Source organism: Pseudorca crassidens, chromosome 2, assembly GCF_039906515.1.
Source record: "Pseudorca crassidens isolate mPseCra1 chromosome 2, mPseCra1.hap1, whole genome shotgun sequence".
Taxonomy (NCBI): Eukaryota; Metazoa; Chordata; class Mammalia; order Artiodactyla; family Delphinidae; genus Pseudorca; species Pseudorca crassidens.
The window spans coordinates 125,756,463-125,775,770 of record NC_090297.1 but is presented as its reverse complement, the minus strand read 5'-3'; the positions used below and the strand labels follow the sequence as shown (position 1 = coordinate 125,775,770).

Genomic DNA, 19,308 nt, shown 5'->3' with positions numbered 1-19,308 from the left:
AGATTCAGCATTAACAAGGCTACATCCTTATCCCAAGGGAGAAAGTAGAGTAAGAGTTCACATGTCCCAGAAGAATATCTATCTCCAGGTTTTAACAGCCTGAAAAGTCCAATTTCCTCACTATATTAGAACCAAATGAGAGACTAAAGAATCAAACTATTCTGTATCAGAGTGAATTTTATTTAAAAGATATTAATTGTAGGGATATGGTTGATCTTTCATGATACAAAAGGATATAGAACTTAGAGTACCACCAGAGTACCCACACTGGTCATAATGTTTCACATATTCTTTAAACAGCGATTTGATCTATGATACATGATGGATAATTCCAGAAAAGCTCATTTTAAGAGTTGGTCTCAAATTCTCCTATTTGAAAAATTTCCCCATATGATATTTATGGAAGTTCACAAAAATTTGGTTTTTACATTGTAATACAGAAGTCTCTGGGTTAACTATTGAGTGCATAAATAGAAGTTTATTGCAGTAAACCTGCAGGCTCAGAAAACTCAAACTCAACAGTGTTCAAGATTTGGTCTTACTTTCACTGACTTGGGGATGCATATTCTTACCAAAAATTGTGACTAACATATTTTTTAAAAATCCATTTGTCAATTTACAATGAAAGTATAACCAGCAGGCAGATCAGATATGTCTTAAGTTTATTCTTTACCCTGTTGGCAAGCCATATGAGAAAACAGTAATCAGAAATTTGTTTATTGGTCATAGAAATTTAAAAGTTTTGCAGTTTGAATGTGTAATAACTTTAGACTCAGAACCTTTGTTAATGCCCCTTCCTCAATGAGGACAAGCCTGCCAAAAAGGTCATATATTCCTGATGGTGTTATAGGTCACCCCAAGGGATTGCTTGGGTTGGTTCCACTACAGCATTGCCTCTGAGGAGCTCCTTGTTCTGTGCCAACATGGCTGACAGACACCCTTCTCAGTACCGTCATCTTCTTTTAGGTAGAATTACAGTCATATTGTTCCTCTGTGAGATGTTCTGTTTTGAAGGTACTTTCGCATATTTCTTCACTGATCAACCATATGCCTCTTGTTTCCAAATTCTTAAAAGAGATCTCACCACAGCCCCTAGATTAATAAACAAAGACAAAATTAACTTGAGTTTTACCGAAGTCTGCTGCTATTCAGCCTCAGAAGAGATGCTAAAACATGTAAAGAGTGGCTGAAGGCAGGTAATAAGTAGAAAGCTGAAAAAGGAAGGAGCTGAAATCCACAAGCTCTATAGTCATCCTTTATATAACTGAGAGTTGTTTAGATACATGAGTATTTGTTAGCCTTAGTGCTTCAGCAGAAAATTTTTCAATGGCCAACTTTTCCTCTAATTTTAAACTGATACAGGTGTGTCTTAGTCGTGGGCTCCATTAATTTCTAAAACATCTTTAAAGCTACCTCTAGAGTAATATTTCCCTTCATCAGAAAATTTAATCTTTCTTTCCATGGGACCAAAGTAGGAAAAGCATACTTGTATTTTGCCATTTCAAAATAAAATTCAGACTTAAAACTTTCAAACAACTTTTAGAAATTACAGACACAGTTTTTGATATAGAAGGAACCCAAAAGTTTGATTTGTCCAGGATCGTTCACTACAAATGCTAACCTAAACCTTATATTTCAGAAATTCCATTCCCCTAAGAGGTAGATTCACATGAATTATATGCCCTTTACTTTTAGTATTTAATCCTATTCCAACACACACACACACACACACACACACACGCACACAAATTATTTAAAACCTTAACATTTTAATCGTTACTTCTAAAGCGTTTTAACTTAATCTCACTTTGAGTTGTGAGAAGAAATCAGTGCCTGTATGAATATATTTTTTAATCATATTGAGATTTTGCTGATAAAGGGAAAAGTATCTTTCCATCTAGCATTATCTGGAATAATCTTAAATCATTTAAATATATTTATTTTTTCAAAGCTTACATTTCTGGGTTATAAATAATTTCTTTTGATTGGAAATAAGCTCACTAGCATTCACTGCATGCGCTATGCATGAGCATGTTATAGCTGCCATATTTGCCTGGCAAAATAATATCTTGTCATTTCGCTAAGTGTTAATAATTCTCTGACTCTTTAAAAGTACTTTTTCTTCTAAATGTATTAATAGATGAAAGAAGAATTTTTAAAGTAACATCAGTTTATCCGTGTTTCAGTCCACCTTTTTAACTCTGAAGGTTATCTTTGGGCTTCTGTTATTTCCATAGAATAAATTTATCATTTATAAATTTGTAATCCAAAATTTATAATTTGCTTGCTGTAACTCAAAACATGTACTATTTAGTAATTTTTTTGCATTGAGGAGTCAGAAGAAGAATTTGCATATCAAATCTGGCTAACTTTCAAATTTTGTAAAATTCTTTGTCTTCTTTTAGTCATAGGCTTATGGTATGATTTGGCTCAAGTGAGAGTTTACTGCTAAAACTCAATTGCATGTCCTTACTAATAGTGGATTAATCCTATGAAATAGAGATCTTATTATAAATAACAAAACTCACTTTACTACAGTTTTAATTTTATCATTCCCTAGCAGTGTATTACTGATAGTTGCTAACATGTAAAATATTTTCACATTCTGGCATAAACGCCATGTATGAGTGTGATTCATTAAAACGTTTCTGATCTCTCTTTCTCTTTGTCTTGAATGGTACCTGATGACAGAGGTTTTCAACATTTTTAACAGAAGTTATTAGAATTAAATATTTATTAAACACATTTTTATGACTACAGTAATTTAAAGAAGAAAAAATGTTAATGATAGCCAGCCACATAAGTCACTTTTGCTGCTAGGAAGAGAATTTTGGAGGTATAAAGTTCCAGGCCTCTTCTTTGACCTGCATTGGAATGAAAAATATAATAGATTATTCCTTTTTTCTCTTTTTAGCCTTGGAATGGATGGCTTTGGCCAATCGGTTGGCATTCTTGGACGCCCTGCCACAGCTTATGGATTCCGCCCTGATGAACCTTACTACTATGGCTATGGATCTCGATAAAGTCATCCCTCTCCATCTGTGCTCTCAGCTTAGAAGAGATCTGTGTGGGTTGGGTTAACTTTGAATCTTGGCCTAATAATGCATGTTGATACTATTGCGGGTCTGTGTTTCTTTTTACTTTTCCATACTGTTAGCTGCAGGTTAACTTCGACCCCTTCCGTCCTGTGTTAAGTACAGTTGATGCTTGACACTGTTCACTCATCAAACCACATCCTGATGCCGAATAATATTTACCATGAGACTCAAAAGTGAATGCTGAAAAGCAACTAGACTGGAAAACAAACACTACATTATGTACATTAATTGACTAATTTAATTTCTATTAAAAAGAAGCATAAAGTACAAATGAATTAGCAAAAGTCATGTGTTTCTATTTAATGTGTTTTATTAGGAGTTACATGCTTATGTAGAGTGCATATAATTTTTTTTTCCTGTCCTTTTTTTCCCCTTATAAACTCTTAAGTATTTCACGTGATATGTGCTACCTTTAAAATTTATAAAAAGAGTATCACCTTTTTTATTTCATGCCATGTGCCTGAAAGGTTGCTTCCCAAAGTTATTAACTATGATTTTTTGATTAACAGTGGAACATACGCCATAATTATGTTATATGTGAGTAGAGTTTCTTCAGCAATTAATTCAAATTAATTTTGTCTTTCTGATTTTTATACAGAAAACCTAGGACATCTGTTAGTATACATGAAACTAGATTGGCATTGGGTTTTTAAATTTTATTATTCATGAAGTCTAAAATATGGAAAAGCTAATTATGTCTCACTGAAGAAAACTAAGGAACAAAATATTTTGCTCACTTAGATACCTGTTTCCCATTTGTTCACTTGTTTTTACAAGATTTAGGTAGTAAGAAATGGAAAGACATAATAATGAGTTGTGAAAATAACTCATGCATGTTATAGTATGGAAATATTTACTTGAAAAACAGAGCAAATTAAATAATTACAATCTACAGATATTTCCTTGAGCGCCTGCTGTGGAAGAAATTATATGAGGCTTTGAAGTAAATACATAGATCAAAGACAAGAATTTAAAATCTCATTGGTCTACTATACTAGTTATTGGGCTTCATTTATATTTTAAGCATAGAATAGTAGAGCTGGAAAGGACCTTTGAAATAATTCAGTCCATCTATTTATTTGGGAAACCAATCCCATAGAGATTTAAAATATAGTCAACAGATATTAACTACCTGCTATGTATAAGGAAGTATATCATGCTCCTTAGGGAATAAGTGAATCTAAGATATGATCTGTGTCTTTGAACTCACAACCCAATTGATCTTTCTGAAAACATGTATTTATTTGTCTTGGTTTCTATTTTAACTATAGAATATTAAAGCTGGAAAGGGCCTTAGAAACAACCCTATCAAACTCTTTTCAGTTGGAAAAACCATGCCAGGAGAAATTAAATGACTTCCCCAAGCTTATGTATTTAGTCTTTGACATAACCTGTCTTCATGCTTCCAATCCAGTAACCTCAATTAGTAAGTATCGTGCCTTATTACTTGTCATATGTACAAAGTATAAATACAAATAAGAAGTGACATTATTAGAAAGATAAAGCAAACATTCTATAACTTAACTTCCCTCATACCATTATAAACTGATTTAGGAAGAACATCCACAACAATTCATAACATTTCCAGGGCTGGTCTCCAGGGTTTACATACACATACGCATTCTCCCTGTATATTTTTTTCATTATTTTAGGACTTCACAGAATTAGAAATTGTGATCTTTCCACTCAAGCATGGACTGATTTACCTTTGCATTATTTATGAAGGAAAATTTTACTAAAGGAATAAGGAAGAATATCTAAAATTCTTACATACTTCAGAGAACAAAAGGTTTTGGCCTTGGGCACTTTTAGAAATACTATTTATATGTAAGTCAGATATCCTGGACTTACCAGATTTTGTCTACAAATTAAAGTCATGTTTACTTTAAGAGCTAAATTGCCATGGCCTCAAGCCATAGTTTATAGCTGGAAATTATTTCTTCTCAAGAGTTTTCTGCCCTTTCTGAGAGTTTTCTAAGGCGCTTTCTCACATGGGGCCAAGAACAGGTTCCTCATGTTCTGTTTCCTCCCCTTGTCCCTACACTGCTTCGTCTAGGCTGTTCATCTTCATGAGATCACAGCTGCCCTCTTCTTGGGAGAGCCACCACTACTTTCACTCAGGACTTGGGGAAGAGAACACTGCTCCACCCTTTCCTGGCCCCTTCCATATGTGTGACACACCTATTGCTTAATTCTGCACAGCACAATAGAACTGAAGCCATATATCCTGTCATGACTTTACAGGAACCTCAGAAATGGTAGATGAGGTACATCACACAAAATAACTTGCTACTATTACTAGTTGTAGCTACGATCAGAGGTTACAGTCACTAGGCTCTCACTTGGTGTTATGTTGCAGGGCTTACTCCGTGCCACCAGAAATATGCCAAGAATCTTTAGGACTCAAAGACTAAGCCAAATTGTCAGAAGGTCTCAGAGAAAAGAGGATGCTTTTTCTTCAACCCAATTGAAGGCCTATTTTTCAGAGTCTTTGTTTCTTGTTACAAGATTTTTTATTAGCTGCCTGATCTTCAGGATTTTAAAGACCTTGCATATTTTAAGTCATGAAACAGAGAAAAAGAGAGAAATATAAATTGATCTTCCTACTTTTTGCCAAGTGGTACCTGGAGGGTTTTTTCCAAATCTAGCCAATTTGTCCTGGTTATTGGCAGATCTTCCCAAATTCTATCATTGAGGATACATCAACGTTTTTAGTGAGGTGAGTTTGTCCTTTTGTGTCTTTGTTGCTAGTTTAATGAGAATTTGGAAAATATGGTGTCTCCTCAGATATCTAAAATCCCACATACACATTCTAGCCAGGTACCTGACAGTCTACTAGATTGAAGGGATAACATTAAGCTTCAATATATGTTCTCTATGGAGTATAGCAGAACCTCCCGACTATTTGGGATAAAGACTTGCATGAAATAGAGAGGCATTAAAGAATAGAATTAATAACACTGAGAAAAATCAGTGATAAAGAAAAATTTGATAAGCTCTCTGAGAAGGCAGAAGAAAATAACATAGATTAAATAATATATAAAAAATAATATAGAAGATAAAAATCAGAGCACCAATATTTGGCTGGTTGGTTTTCCAAGAAAAGAGTTTTTGTTTTTTTAAGGTACAGGAATAACAGCCAAAGATAATAGAAGAAAATATTACTGAGCTGAAAAGGATTTTTATCCCTGCAATATGTGAACCATTTTTTAAAATGCATACTGACATCTATTTTGACATAGAGAATTTCTTGATAAAAATGAATTAAAATTTCCATAAGAATCCTGAAAAGAAAGACAAAATACCTTCAGAGAAATTGACTGCCCTTAGACTTTTGACATTAAGTGGCAGAAGATAGTGGAGTCTGATCCATAAGGTGGTTTCAGTGAGATTTAGAACTCAAAAATACCATACTTGATCAATTTCTTTCTTCTTTTTTCTGTTTTGTTTGTTCTGGGGTTTTTTTTATTTGTTTATTTTAGTTTTTTGTTTTGTGAAGGAGATGGATATTCTTAAGTGAGAAAAATCTCATAGGAAAACAAAATGGCCTATATGGTCTGAGCCTTTTGTAAAGAGAAATCTCCCCTAAAAATTCAAACATGTTTGAACATCTTTGAACGTGGAGTTCAAACTTATACTATCTGTATAGTATTGGAAACCCTGGAGCACCTGGCAGAAACAAACGCAAATCTCCAGAGAAATATACCTTCAACCCAGGTTTCACAGGATTCTCACAGATGGAGATCAACTGAACATGCGCTCACATGGAAAGATTACAAAGCACATGAGGAAAGAAGCCACAATGAGAGAGAAAGCAGAGACAACAAACAAAAAGGCACCTTCCCCCAGCAGATATTGGAATTTTCATACAGAGAATATGTTTAAATGTGTTTAAAATATTTAAAGAAAGGGGATGTTAAACATGGTCAAGAAATAAAAGACAAATGGGAAACTAGAAATATATTGATATTTCAAGTTCAATGGGTGAGTTAAATTAGACACAGTTGAGTAAGATAATAAAGTTAGATTTTTGAAAAAGTAGCCAGAATGTATGAGTTATAAAGATATAGGAATATAAGCAATTATGGGACATCAAATATAGGTGGAAAGTTCTAGAAGAAGAGAATAAAGGGATGAGGCAATACTTGAAGAAATAATTTTCTAAAATAACAAAAGATGAATATATCTTCAAAATGAGTGTCTTAGTCTGTTTAAACCACTAAAACAATACCACAGACTGTATGGGTTATAATCAACAAGCATTTCTTTCTCACAGGAAGTCCAAGATCATGGTGTTGGCAAATTTGGTGTGGTGGCTAGTAAGGACCCACTTTCTGTTTCATAGATGACACCTTCTGTGTCTTCACATGATGAAAGAGGATAAGGGATCTCTTTGGAGCCTCTTTTATAAGAGCACTAATCCCATTCATGAGGGCTCCACCCTCATGACCTGAGCACCTTCCAACAACTCTATTTCCTAATATCAACCCATCTTGAGGGTTAGATTTCAACATATGAGTTGTGCAGGGGCACAAACATTCAGGTCACAGCAATGAGGAAGAACACCAAATCTGAAGACAGGAAACACACACACACATATAGATGTACCAGCATGAAACTGAAGCATATCAAAGAAAAAGAAGAAAAAATCCAGAGAGAAAGAAAATTTACAAAGATACTATAATTGGGCTGACAATGATGGAAGCAAATAGCCAGTAGAAGAATATCTTCAATGAGTTGATAGAAAATAACTGGTCACCTATAATTGTATATTCAGTTAAACTCATTCCAGTATAAAAGGAGATTGAGTAAACATAAGCAAGCTTCTGGTTTTGCCAGCAATCCTTGGCGTTCCTTGGCTGGTAAATGCAGCACTCCAGTACCATCACTATCTTCCTTCTGTGTCTTCACATCATCTTCCCCCTGCATGTCTGTCTCTGTGTCCAAATTTCCCCTTCCTATAAGAATACCAGTCATATTGGATTAGGGTCCACCCAAAGATCTTATTTGAACTTGATTACCTCTCTAAAGACCCTATTTCCAAATAAGGCCACTTTGAGGTACTGGAGTTAGGACTTCAACATATATTTTGGAGGGGAGGCAATTCAACCCATAACAATATGCATATGCCGAAGAGTGTAGGAATAAGTTTCCTTTGTCCCACTGATGTTTTATAATCTCTGCTCGCCAAATTGCTCGAAACCAGTGATAAACAGAATATCTTAAAAGCAGGCAGAGGTTCAAAAAAAATAGACACATAGAGTGGATCAAAGATGAAGATGGCAGCAAATTTCTCATCAGAAACAATGTAAACAGGGAGACAGTGGAGCACTATCTTTAACAGTAATGAGAGGATAAATTGTCAACCTAGAATTCTATACCCAGTGAAAATGCTTTTCAAGAATGAAGGTGAGAAAAGACATGTTCAGGCATACAAAAGCTGAAAGAAGTTATCACCAGCAGAGCCACACTACAAACGTTAAAGGAAGTCTTTCAGGCAGAAGAAAAAATGATACCAGATGAAATATGGATCTCCACAAAAAAACTAAGAGCGCTGAAAAAGGTAGCTAAGGGGCAAATATTTCCTATCTTCCTGGTGTTGGACTTAGAAGCTCCTACCATAAATCACTTATGGCATGGGGTGTGGGGGAGGAGGATAGGTAAAGGAAGGGAAAGGAGGAAGAAAGGAACAGAGGAGGAAACAACAGGAGAAGGAGGTAAAAGAGAAGAATGTCTGCTTAGTATTAGGCTAGTGAAAGGCTATGTGACTGACTTTGGCTCTCCAGAAGAATCTTAATTTTCCTATCAGGTATTTTCTCAGGAAAATTAATTTCTTCTCACAAAGAGCAAATAATCACATCAGACTACAGAGTTCTGCCCCAGCTCATGTTTGAGATGATTCTCTTTCTCACCCATTAGTAGGAGTAAAATGATGCTTGCTCAAACTCCATTGAATAATTTCGCTAGTTCAGTGGATCTCAAACATTAGCATACATGAGAATCAAGTGGAGGGCTTTCCAGACCACATTTCTGGGCCATATCCCAGTATTTCTGATTCAGTAGGTCTGGGATGGGGCCCCAAATTTTGCATTTCTAGTAAGTCCCCTAGGTGATGCTGCTGCTTCTGATCAAGGACCACACTTTTGAGGACAATTGCATTAGTTCATAGGGTGGGTACTATTTTTTATACCAGTATGCATTCAATAGAATCACCTGAGGAGTTTTTAAAAAATTCAGGTACCCGAACTCCAGCTCAAACCAATTAAATAATAATCTCTGGGACAGGAGCCCAAGAATCATGGTTTAAAAGTTCCTCTGGGTGATTTTAATGTACAGCTAGCGTTGATAATCACTGATTTACAGGAAACCAGTAAATATGCAGGGACTCCCACATGGAGCATGTTTTAAATGGCTGTGTGCACGTCCATCCACCTAAGTTATAGGTTGTGGATGAGTAGGGATGTTGTGAGCATGAAATTCCTGTGCTGGTAGATAACTATATCTGTAACACTTATTGCAGCACATGTGGCAGATGCTGATGTTTTGATGCTCCTATAGTTATTATATGTAATTCAGGCACCAAGACACAGGGATTCTGCTTCCACATAAAGCAGCCACAGCAAAAAGCACCAGCCTGAAAACCTACAAACACACAATGCAGTACACACAAAACCAACTGCCCTAATGGTCATCACAAATGGGGGTTGAGTTGCACAACTGGTCGTAAGTATTGTCATTGTCCCTGAATACAAGTGTAGGGCAGTAAGTCAATACTGCTTCTTGCCACCTACATCAGAAGTCCTTAGAATCCATCTACCATGTTCCCTCGGAAATAGTACCCTAGGAACACAATCCTAGGACCTATTTGTAGTATCTGTCAAGCTGGGACACCAAATTAGAATATATTTGGTTGGCTTTCACTAGTTTAGATCCCAATTTTTACATGTCAGTTACTTATAAGGGTGGTGCCCAACTCTCAGGATGTTGTCTGAACCCACCTTCCTAATACTTCCATGAAAAGAATCAGTGATGGATAGAACTCCTGTTGCCTCAGTTTTCCTTTTTACAGGCTCAGGGTTCAGGTTGCAGCATCTATTTCAAAGAGTTGCTATATTTAGAAACTTCTTCCTCATCAACTGAGTATCTACATATAACACCAGTGCTTGTGATTGTTTTCCTACACCGGTTTTCCTTTAATTACCTAGCCATTTTGTTTTCATCTCTTTGACTGTAGGTTAGTCCATTATTTATAGCCCACCAGCCACGTGGCTTCCTGTGCTGTCTGTATTGAGATTGCGTGGAGCTAAGCATATTGTGCCAATTAGCTTAGTCCTTCTACAAGGGAATCATCAGAGGGAAGCAAGAAGCCTAGTGTTTAACCTAATTCCAGGTTATGGTGGCATTGCTATCCTTGACCCACAAGTAGTCTTTGTGTTTCCTCTGTTCATCCTGCCAGTGTTGTTTATTTTTAGCAGAGGCTCCCCTCTAATCTCAATTGACATAGCCATCCCTCAGAATAGGAGAGGACCAGTGTTTGTCTTGCCACCTGCTTGTGAACGTAATAGTTCGGCCCTTTCCTTAAAGCACCATTGTCATTTTAATCAGACCAGGATCTAGGCCATCATTCTGGACTGTTCAGAGTTTTAACTGATCCGAAGTATAATTAGAAGCTTTGCTGCTATGGCTGTAGGCACCAGACCCATGAGGGCTTTCAATTCACATAGGTCCAACTAGATAGAAAGTGGTTGTTTTTCTAAGGATATGAATTTGTCTATGTCCCCTGAAATTCCTTACATCAAAATCCCACTGGTGGCTGCTGCTCTTTTCCTGACCCTACAGGGATCATCCTGAGATCTAAGATCCAAAGCCCACTGTGAGTAATACCACTAAAGAAAATTCTGGGACAGATAGAGTCAGCTATTTTTAATTGGTCTTATATCATTCAGAGTTTGATCAGGAAAACAGAACCACTCTGAGTGATATAGCATATGGAATTTATTACAGGAATTAGACTTTATATAATTGTGGGAGCCAATAGAGAAGTCTATGAAAAACTGCTTCTTCTTAGTTGTGCAGGGTTTGAAGTTGCTATAGGTCAGCTGAACTAGCAGTTGGGAATGGAATAGAGAACACTCCCGGGGAGCAAATCTAGACCTTAACTAAGGAACACTCCCTGACCCCAAAGTAAAAGGAATTAGCAAATGCTCCTGGCAGGATTTCAGATTTGCCATGAACCAACAATTCCCATTGCTCCCCTTTTTGAGTAGGAGTGTCCTTTGTGGTTATCCTGTCCCTGTCTCACCACTGCATATTGGGTGGGAGTAGAGGGGTGATGTGGCAGATAACTTACTTCAGTTCACAAGTCTCTGAATCAAGAGAAGCCGTAATAGAGGAGAACCTGAAAATCACACCCAAGGAGTCTCATCCTCACCTGAATATGATTTTGATGAGAAGCTCCTGTACTTCAAGCCAGAGCCTAATGCCATAATGGTAGGTGACTTTTGGGGGGAAAATTAAGTATATTTTGTATGTGGACAGAGTATAAATAATGTGGTCATACGGCTATGTGTATTGATTGAAAAAGATGGCCATGGTATTTTTCTGCTCCTCTCAACGTGAGACGGACTCTGTTTCTTCACTTCTTGAATTTGGACTCACCTTGTATCTTGCTCTGACCAATACAATGTGGCAGAAATGATATGCGAGTTCTAGGGCCTGCACCTCAAGAAGGCTTGCAGCTCCTGCCTTTGCCCTTGTAGAATGCTCCCTGAGACTGACATGCTGTGAAAATACTTGGAGCCCAAACATCCCAGCTGTCTCAGCTGAGCTGCCCACCCCAACCCTGCTGACATATCACCAAAACTCAGTTATGTGAAGGAGCCCAAGTAAGTCCAGAAGAAGGACCTCCCAATCAACCGAAAAACTGAAAAATGATAAATTGATGTTGTTTTAAGTCTGTAAGTTTTGGGCTGCTGTGGCCGATTGTGTTTTCCAATGATGGCCCCTCTGATATATCCCATCCCACACGCTCATCTAACAAAGTGATATTGACACTCCCCCCATCTAGTAATGGAGTCTATGTCCCCTCCCCTTGAGCCTGGGTTTCAACCAACTGCGTTAAGCCGAAGTGTTGCTACATGACTTCCTAGGCTGTCATAAAAGTACTTTCACTTCTGCCTTGTTCTCTTGGAACCAGCTGCCATGCCGTGAGAGGGTCCAGCCACATGGACAGGCCAGGTATAGGGGTTGCAGGAGATGGTCCCATCTGAGGTCCCTGCAGACAGGTAGGTTCAACAGCTAGAGGTGAATAAGCCTTCAGAGGAGTCCAGCCTCCCCCACACCCCCTGCCCTCAAAGCCCCACAGAGGACACCACATGAGCCAAGATGAGCTGCCCTGCCAAGCCCTGCTCAAACCCTTACAGATTTGTGAGCAAAAAGAAAAATAATGTTGCTGTTTGAAGCTCTTAAATTTGTGATGGTTTGTTATGCAGCAATTGATAACTGATATAAATTATATCAGAGAGTGATATATATAAAGGCCTATAAAAATGCTTCAAATCACAAGTACTAAGACTTCCTTAAACCTTTCACTTTCTCTCCACATCTACTACCAGCACTAGTATTTTGCACAGATAGGAAGACTGTGAGTCCATGAGAGTTGTTACCTAAATGAAGAACAATCAAGAACAAAAACATACCACCCTGTAGAGTGACTATTTTAATTCATTTCCCAGCAAAGTTATCAATTCCTATAAATCATGATCTCTCAAGGCCATTTAGAAATATTTTGATTACCAGAGGTCCAACATACGGGGCTTTGCAGTATAAAATACTTGTGTGTGATCCTCATGACTGCTCAATATAGAAACCCTGCAGTTGATTAACTTGTGAGAAGAAATGTTTAGCACGTACTTACCTTCCTCTACTCTTTTCTCCTCCAGGCCTCTTAATCTTGTTTGGCTGGTAGTTTGGGGAACTGAAGTAAGTGAATCTGGAATCTGGAAGTTGGTAACTGCTACTTAAAAGCAAAATAAATACCTCTTATGAGGTCAGTTCTTTTTCCTCCTTACCGGCAAGTTACCAGTGTCTCAAGTCTGCTGCTGTGTCATCAGCACTGGGCTAGGGCGTGATTGTGAAATTGAACCCCAGAGAGCATGAATATTATTGTTTGCACCAGGTGGAACGTGGAGCTGCACATTAAGGCCTAGAGTCCAGGAGGGCAAGTTAAAGAGGCATTGAAACTTCTCAGTTTAGCTTAACTTTCAGGGCTCATTTATTTCCAATCCTGGGCTGAAGGAATCCATTTTAATTCAGTGATTTCAGAAAGGAGACCCCTAATTTTGGAAAGGAGCTCAAAGGGATCTGCAAACCCCAGAAATGCAGTGAAATACTTTGAAAATGGAAGCCCAGCCTATCAATCATATCTCATTGAAATCAGTTAAGTCTAACCACTTGCTTTGTTTTTTAACATTCCTAATGTTGTCTTTATGACTATCCCCAATTAATTTTCTATTTTTGTCACACTTGACTTTTAGTAACGTAGAATATGACATAAGGCACCTACCGATACAGAGTTCCCTTTTGTTACAACTGCTGACAACAACTTGATGAGTATGATATCCATCCTCCTTCATGTGCAGGTTTGTGCATGCTCACACATTATATGGGCATTTTTAATTGAGAAAAAATTCACACACCATAAAAGGCCATTTTAAAATGTACAATTCAGTGGTTATTAATATAGTCATCAGTTGTGCAACCATCACCACTATCTGATTCCAGAACATTTTCATCAACCTGAAAAGAAACCCTGTACCAATTAGCATTCACTCCCCCTTCCCCTCTACCTCCAACCCATGGCAACCACTAATCTACTTTCTGTCTCTGTGGATTTACCTGTCCTGGATATTTCATATAAATGGAATCATAATATATGGGCTTCTGTGTTTGGCTTCTTTTACATAGAATAAAGTATTCACAGTCCTGTATGTTCTAGTATGTGTCAGCACAGATCTTCCTCGACTTACCATGGGGTTACATCCAGATAAACCCATCATAATTTGAAAATATCATAAGTGGAAAATATATTCGATGCACTTAACCTACTGACGATCACAGCTTAGCCTAGCCTGCCTTATACATGCTCAGAACACTTACATTAGCCTACAATTGGGCAAAATCATCTAACACAAAGCCTATTTTATAATAAAGTGTTGAGTATCTCATGTAATTTATTGAATACTGTACTGATGTAAGACTACAAGAGCTTCCAATCTAAGTTTACATTTCAGTTCCTTATTCCTTTATTAAATTATCTTTAAAATTACAAAAGTAATCTATGCTCACTATATCACAAAAAACACAAAACATGCAGATATATCATGAAAAAAAGTAATTCCATCTCCCTACCCCACACAGTGACTATCAAAACAGACTAGTATCTATCTTTCCACACTTCCATTCACCATTCATCAATAAATGCTTGTTGACAACCTACAATGAAGGTTAGATCAATGAACAAAACAAAGATTTTTTCCCTTGTGGAACTTATATTACAGCAGAGGAGAAAAAAGCCATTTAAATATAATTGTTTAAAAAGATAGAATGGGGTCTCTCAGGTAAATATGAGTCACACTTTCAGGCTTTGAAGCCCTAAGGCCATGGAAAGGCAAAGGTTCAAGAATGAAAGGAATGAGAACTCTGATGAAAAAAGCCAGGCCCCCTGTGGTCTGGACCAGTCACAGAACAGCAATAACAGGATGTAATAGTGTTTGAATGTTTGACATGTGGTAGCCCTTTACATGCTTTACCTAATCTAACCCTCACAAACACAAGTAGGTACTACTTTAATCCTTATTTTGCAGCTGAGAACATGGAGGTTGAGTAAAATGAATTTGCCCAAGAATACTCCAGACAGTGAGCAGCAAAAGTGGGCTCAAACCAAGATCTGCTAACATTGGAACCTGCCATATTGGAAGAAAGCATGCAATGAGGTTGAAAATAGTCTTAGTGAGAGCAAAACAGGGAACTAGCTAGACGGTCAGAAAGTGGTGCTGTGATTTTGAAAATGATGCACAGTTGAGACTTTAGGGTATGACCTGAGAAAGACACATCTCTGAAGGGTGGCCACAGATGGTCGTGCATACTAGATTCTAGTGTCTGGTCCTCAGCTTTGCTGGATTGGAATTGAGAGTTTGGACACCAGCTATGATCAAGTTCTAGGAGAAAAAAAATAATAAACTCAAAAAAGACTGATGCATATAAAAGCAAGAAGCAAGGGACTTCCCTGGTGGCGCAGTGGTTAAGAATCCACCTTCCAAAGCAGGGGACACAAGTTCAGTCCCTGGTCCTGGAAGATCCCATATGCTGCAGAGAAACTAAGCCCATGCACCACAACTACTGAGCCTGCTCTCTAGAGTCCACAAGCCACAACTACTGAGCCTGTGTGCCACAACTACTGAAGCCTGAGTGCCTAGAGCCCGAGCTCCACAACGAGAAGCCACTGCAATGAGAGCCTGTGCACGTCAATGAAGAGTAGCCCCCGCTCATGGCAACTAGAGAAAGTCCGTGTGCAACAGTGAAGACCCAACACAGCAAAAAATAAATTAATTTTAAAAAGCAAGAAGTAATTTATTAATTTACAAAGAGAAGTAGAACCAGAAAGTATGAATACCTAGTTAGCGTGCACTCATGAGAGTGGCTCATATAGGCTCATGAGAGCCGACTGTTAAATGTTCAGAAAATTTGGAAGCCAGTTGTTAAACATAGCCCTTGTTAAAAATTAAATTACATAAACTCATCATTAAATAGATTATATTTTTAAAGGTAAGAAAGACTAAGAACTCATCACTTAAAACTTATTTTACTATATTATATTATTATCTATGCTCAGAGGTTATTTACATCTTTTATAGCTCTATGATGGAAATACTATATAATGTTGGAGCACATTTCTTTCCAACTCTGCATTCAGTTATGTCATATTGGTACTGTGAAGTTGGCCATGGTGGGAATATTTACACTATAGAAATCAGCAAATGCTACAAATCAGGGCTTTGTTTAATGTTTTGTTGATTGTCTAGAGTTAATAAAGTGATGAAGAATGTTAATAACAATGCAAATTAAACTTAAAAGTCTTTCTTGACCTACATTAGAAATTGAGGAAATATCCTTCTAGTATTCAAAAATATTACTGGTTTCAGCATAGAAGATAATTCACAACCAATATATGTCTTTCTTGTTTCATTTTCATCTTAACTGTTAATATAAATGAAAATAGTAACCACCTTTCACATCAAAACTACACTCATTCACCAGTTGCAACCATAGGTTGATCATGAATGCAAGAGTATAGCAAAAATCAATGAAATCATACTGTGAGAATCAACTGGTTATATGGAATCTACAGTAAAGAATATTATATATGGACAAAGAATCTTACACAGAGAGGCAGTAGTCTCTAAATTCATTTGTTCAGATACTGTGTTGTGTTATAGTTGTTTTTCTCTGTGTTGAGTATAGCTGAATCATACAGTATATCAGGATATTTACAACTTGATGAGACCATGATGCCCCAATTTTTATCTCCTGTCTGGGCCTCTGCAGTGATTCTTCAAACCTTTATAGCCATCAGCCGACTTGATAGCTCCACTTGGATGTTTAACAGGTTCTGCAAACTTGTTATTGTTTCACCATGCATCCAATTGCTAGAGCCAAACCCAAGGCAGCAACCTTGATCCCTTACTTCACTTCCTCTTACCAGCTAATACCATTCATTCTATGTCTTAGTGGGCTTGCACTGCCCAAACAAAATACCATAGACTCAGGGGCTTAAACACCAGACATTTGTATCTTCACAGTTCTAGTGAGAGCTCTCTTCTGGCTTGCAGATGACTGCCTTCTCACCCTGTCCTCATGTGGCAGAGATAGAGAGAGAGCACGCTCTCCAGTGTCTCTTCTTATAAAGGCACTAATCCCATTATGAGGATAACACCCTCATAACCTCACCTAACCCTAACTATTTACCAAAGGCCCATCCCAGAATGGGGTTAGGGCTTCAATACATGAATTAGGGTTTAGGACCTCAATATCTAGATTTGGTGGTGGTAGTTGCAGGGTGGAGTTGGGGGTACACAGTTCAGTCCATAGCCCTCTATTCCAAAATATATTTCTGACTACTTAAGTCCATCTCTATTCCTTGTCCTGTAGCCCAAGTCACTATTATTCCCCACATAGACTATTGCTAAAGTCTCCTAACCTGTCTCCTTGCTGCCCTTCTCTCTTCTTATGATCCATTCTCCATATAATGGCCAGTGTGAGTTTTTAAAACTGTAGACTAGATTGTTACTCTCTTGCTTAGAATCCTCAGTGGTTTCCAAAAACGCTTTCCCATGACCCTCAAGCCCCAGCCTGTCTTAGTGGCCTCTTCGTGAACACTCTCCCCTTTACTTACTACACTCCAGCCACACTGGCCCTCTTCCTGTTCCTTAAACACATCAAGCTAGTTCCTGCCTTGGGATGTTTTCCGTTGCTGTCTCTGTGCCATAGATCTTCACATAATTATCATTCAGTGTTAGATCAAACATCACCTTTTCAAAGAGGCCATCTTTGGAGATCCGTCTAAAATAACTCCCTTTCCTCTCCTGTCTTACCCCTTACCCTATTACTCTCTATCACATTGGGGTGGCAGTACTGCATAATGGTTAAGAAAATGAAATCTGTAGGCAAACTACTCTATGCCATTACCAGCTGTGTGACTTTGGTCAGCTTACCTAACCTTTCTGTGCATAAGTTTTCTCATGGGTAAAGTGGGATTTATGTACAGCTTAAATGAATTAACGCACAGTAAATACTCAACACGTGTTAGCTGCTATTATTACCTTGTTTTATTTTTTTCATGGAATTTACCATCATCTGAATTTATCTTTATTCGTTTATATATCGTCTATCTCTCCCCTTATGGCCGCCCCCACCCGCCACCGCCCCTCCAAGACGTGAGGTCTGTGAGGGCAGGAAATTTATCTTGTTTTGTTTGCTGTGATATTTCCCCAGTCTGTAGAGCAGAGACTGGCATATAGTGAGCACTTCTAAAGTATATACAATTGTCAGAAAAGCCTCAGAGTAACCAGAGAAGTGTAGAGTCATTTAGCTCATACTCAGCTTCACACACAGTAGATTGAAACTTATTTGCTGGTGGTAGCACAGGGCACTTCAAAAAACGAAAGTAACATTCCTAGCACTAAGCTATTAGCACCTCTTCAATCACTTAAAAAGAAAAGTTTTATTTGGGCCCCTCAAAGAACCCACTTTTCTGCAATGACTGTTATCTTTTTCCTCCTTCTTTTCTTAGTGGTCAGCACTGGGCATGGCTCAGAAAAGGTGTGTCAAATATCCGTGGAATAAACATAGTCTGTAACATAAGGTTGTAAGTTCTATAACATTTGCATAGTGTTTACAGTTTACAAAGCAGGCCAATATTCCTTACAACATGGGTATCATGATGTCTGTGATTGACTTTAAATTTCTTCAGGACAGTGTAATATTCTGTGTGGGTCATTTGGTTGAAGCTATGCCCTAGAAGTTGCTGGCATTCTAGTATTAGGAATCCACACTCCAGGAGTAGTTAGCTAGCATCATACCAGAAAGGTCACATTCCAGAGATGGAGCTACAAATATTTTAGTCACCTTGATCTCTGATGACACCAGATGTTTTGCTAATTATCAGAGTGAGTGCCAGAAATGGCTTTTGATTGGCAAAAATAACAGCTTATTAATTATCATGATGAATACTAGAGATGAGCTCTCAAAAGAATGCTCTCCACTCCTGAATAAACAGGGTGAGCACTAAAAATTCGAGTCCTCAGACTTTGGAGATGCCACCTGAGGCTTCATCGCTATTGGTCCTGGCTCTGCCACGGGTCTGGAAGATTTCTGGTTGCCAGATGCTGGCAGTAACTATAATGATAACAGAATCTTGCCTCTGCAGCCCTGTACTTGTTTCTCAACTTTCTAGTGCAAGGTGGTGGTCAAACCATTTACAACTGCACCCTCCAATACTGTAATCTTTATCTACATGTGAATTTTGAGCATTGACATACGGTCAGTTTAAATTGTAAAACATACATATCAGATTTTGAAGACAGTACAAAAAATGTAAAATATTTCATTAATTATTTTTTATTTTGGGTACGTGTTTAAATGACAACCTTGT

The 19,308-nt window shown here is 37.8% G+C and overlaps 1 protein-coding gene and 1 long non-coding RNA gene across 4 annotated transcripts in view; one reads left to right on the top strand and one right to left on the bottom strand.

The window, feature by feature from the left end:
- The window catches only part of KIFAP3 (kinesin associated protein 3), a 158,131-nt gene extending 154,749 nt beyond the window's left edge, over positions 1–3,382 (top strand). For all 3 annotated transcript variants that reach the window (XM_067728600.1, XM_067728599.1, XM_067728598.1), the window contains one exon: positions 2,915–3,382. In XM_067728600.1, the coding sequence (XP_067584701.1) occupies positions 2,915–3,023 (109 nt within the window). In that variant the 3' untranslated portion in view covers positions 3,024–3,382. The remainder of the gene's footprint in view (positions 1–2,914) is intronic.
- LOC137219676 (uncharacterized) lies at positions 646–13,207 on the bottom strand. The gene is made up of 2 exons (XR_010941199.1): positions 13,015–13,207; positions 646–1,092 (listed from the first exon to the last, which is right to left on the bottom strand). It is a non-coding gene; the product is annotated as an uncharacterized lncRNA (long non-coding RNA).
- Positions 13,208–19,308: the final 6,101 nt, after the last annotated feature.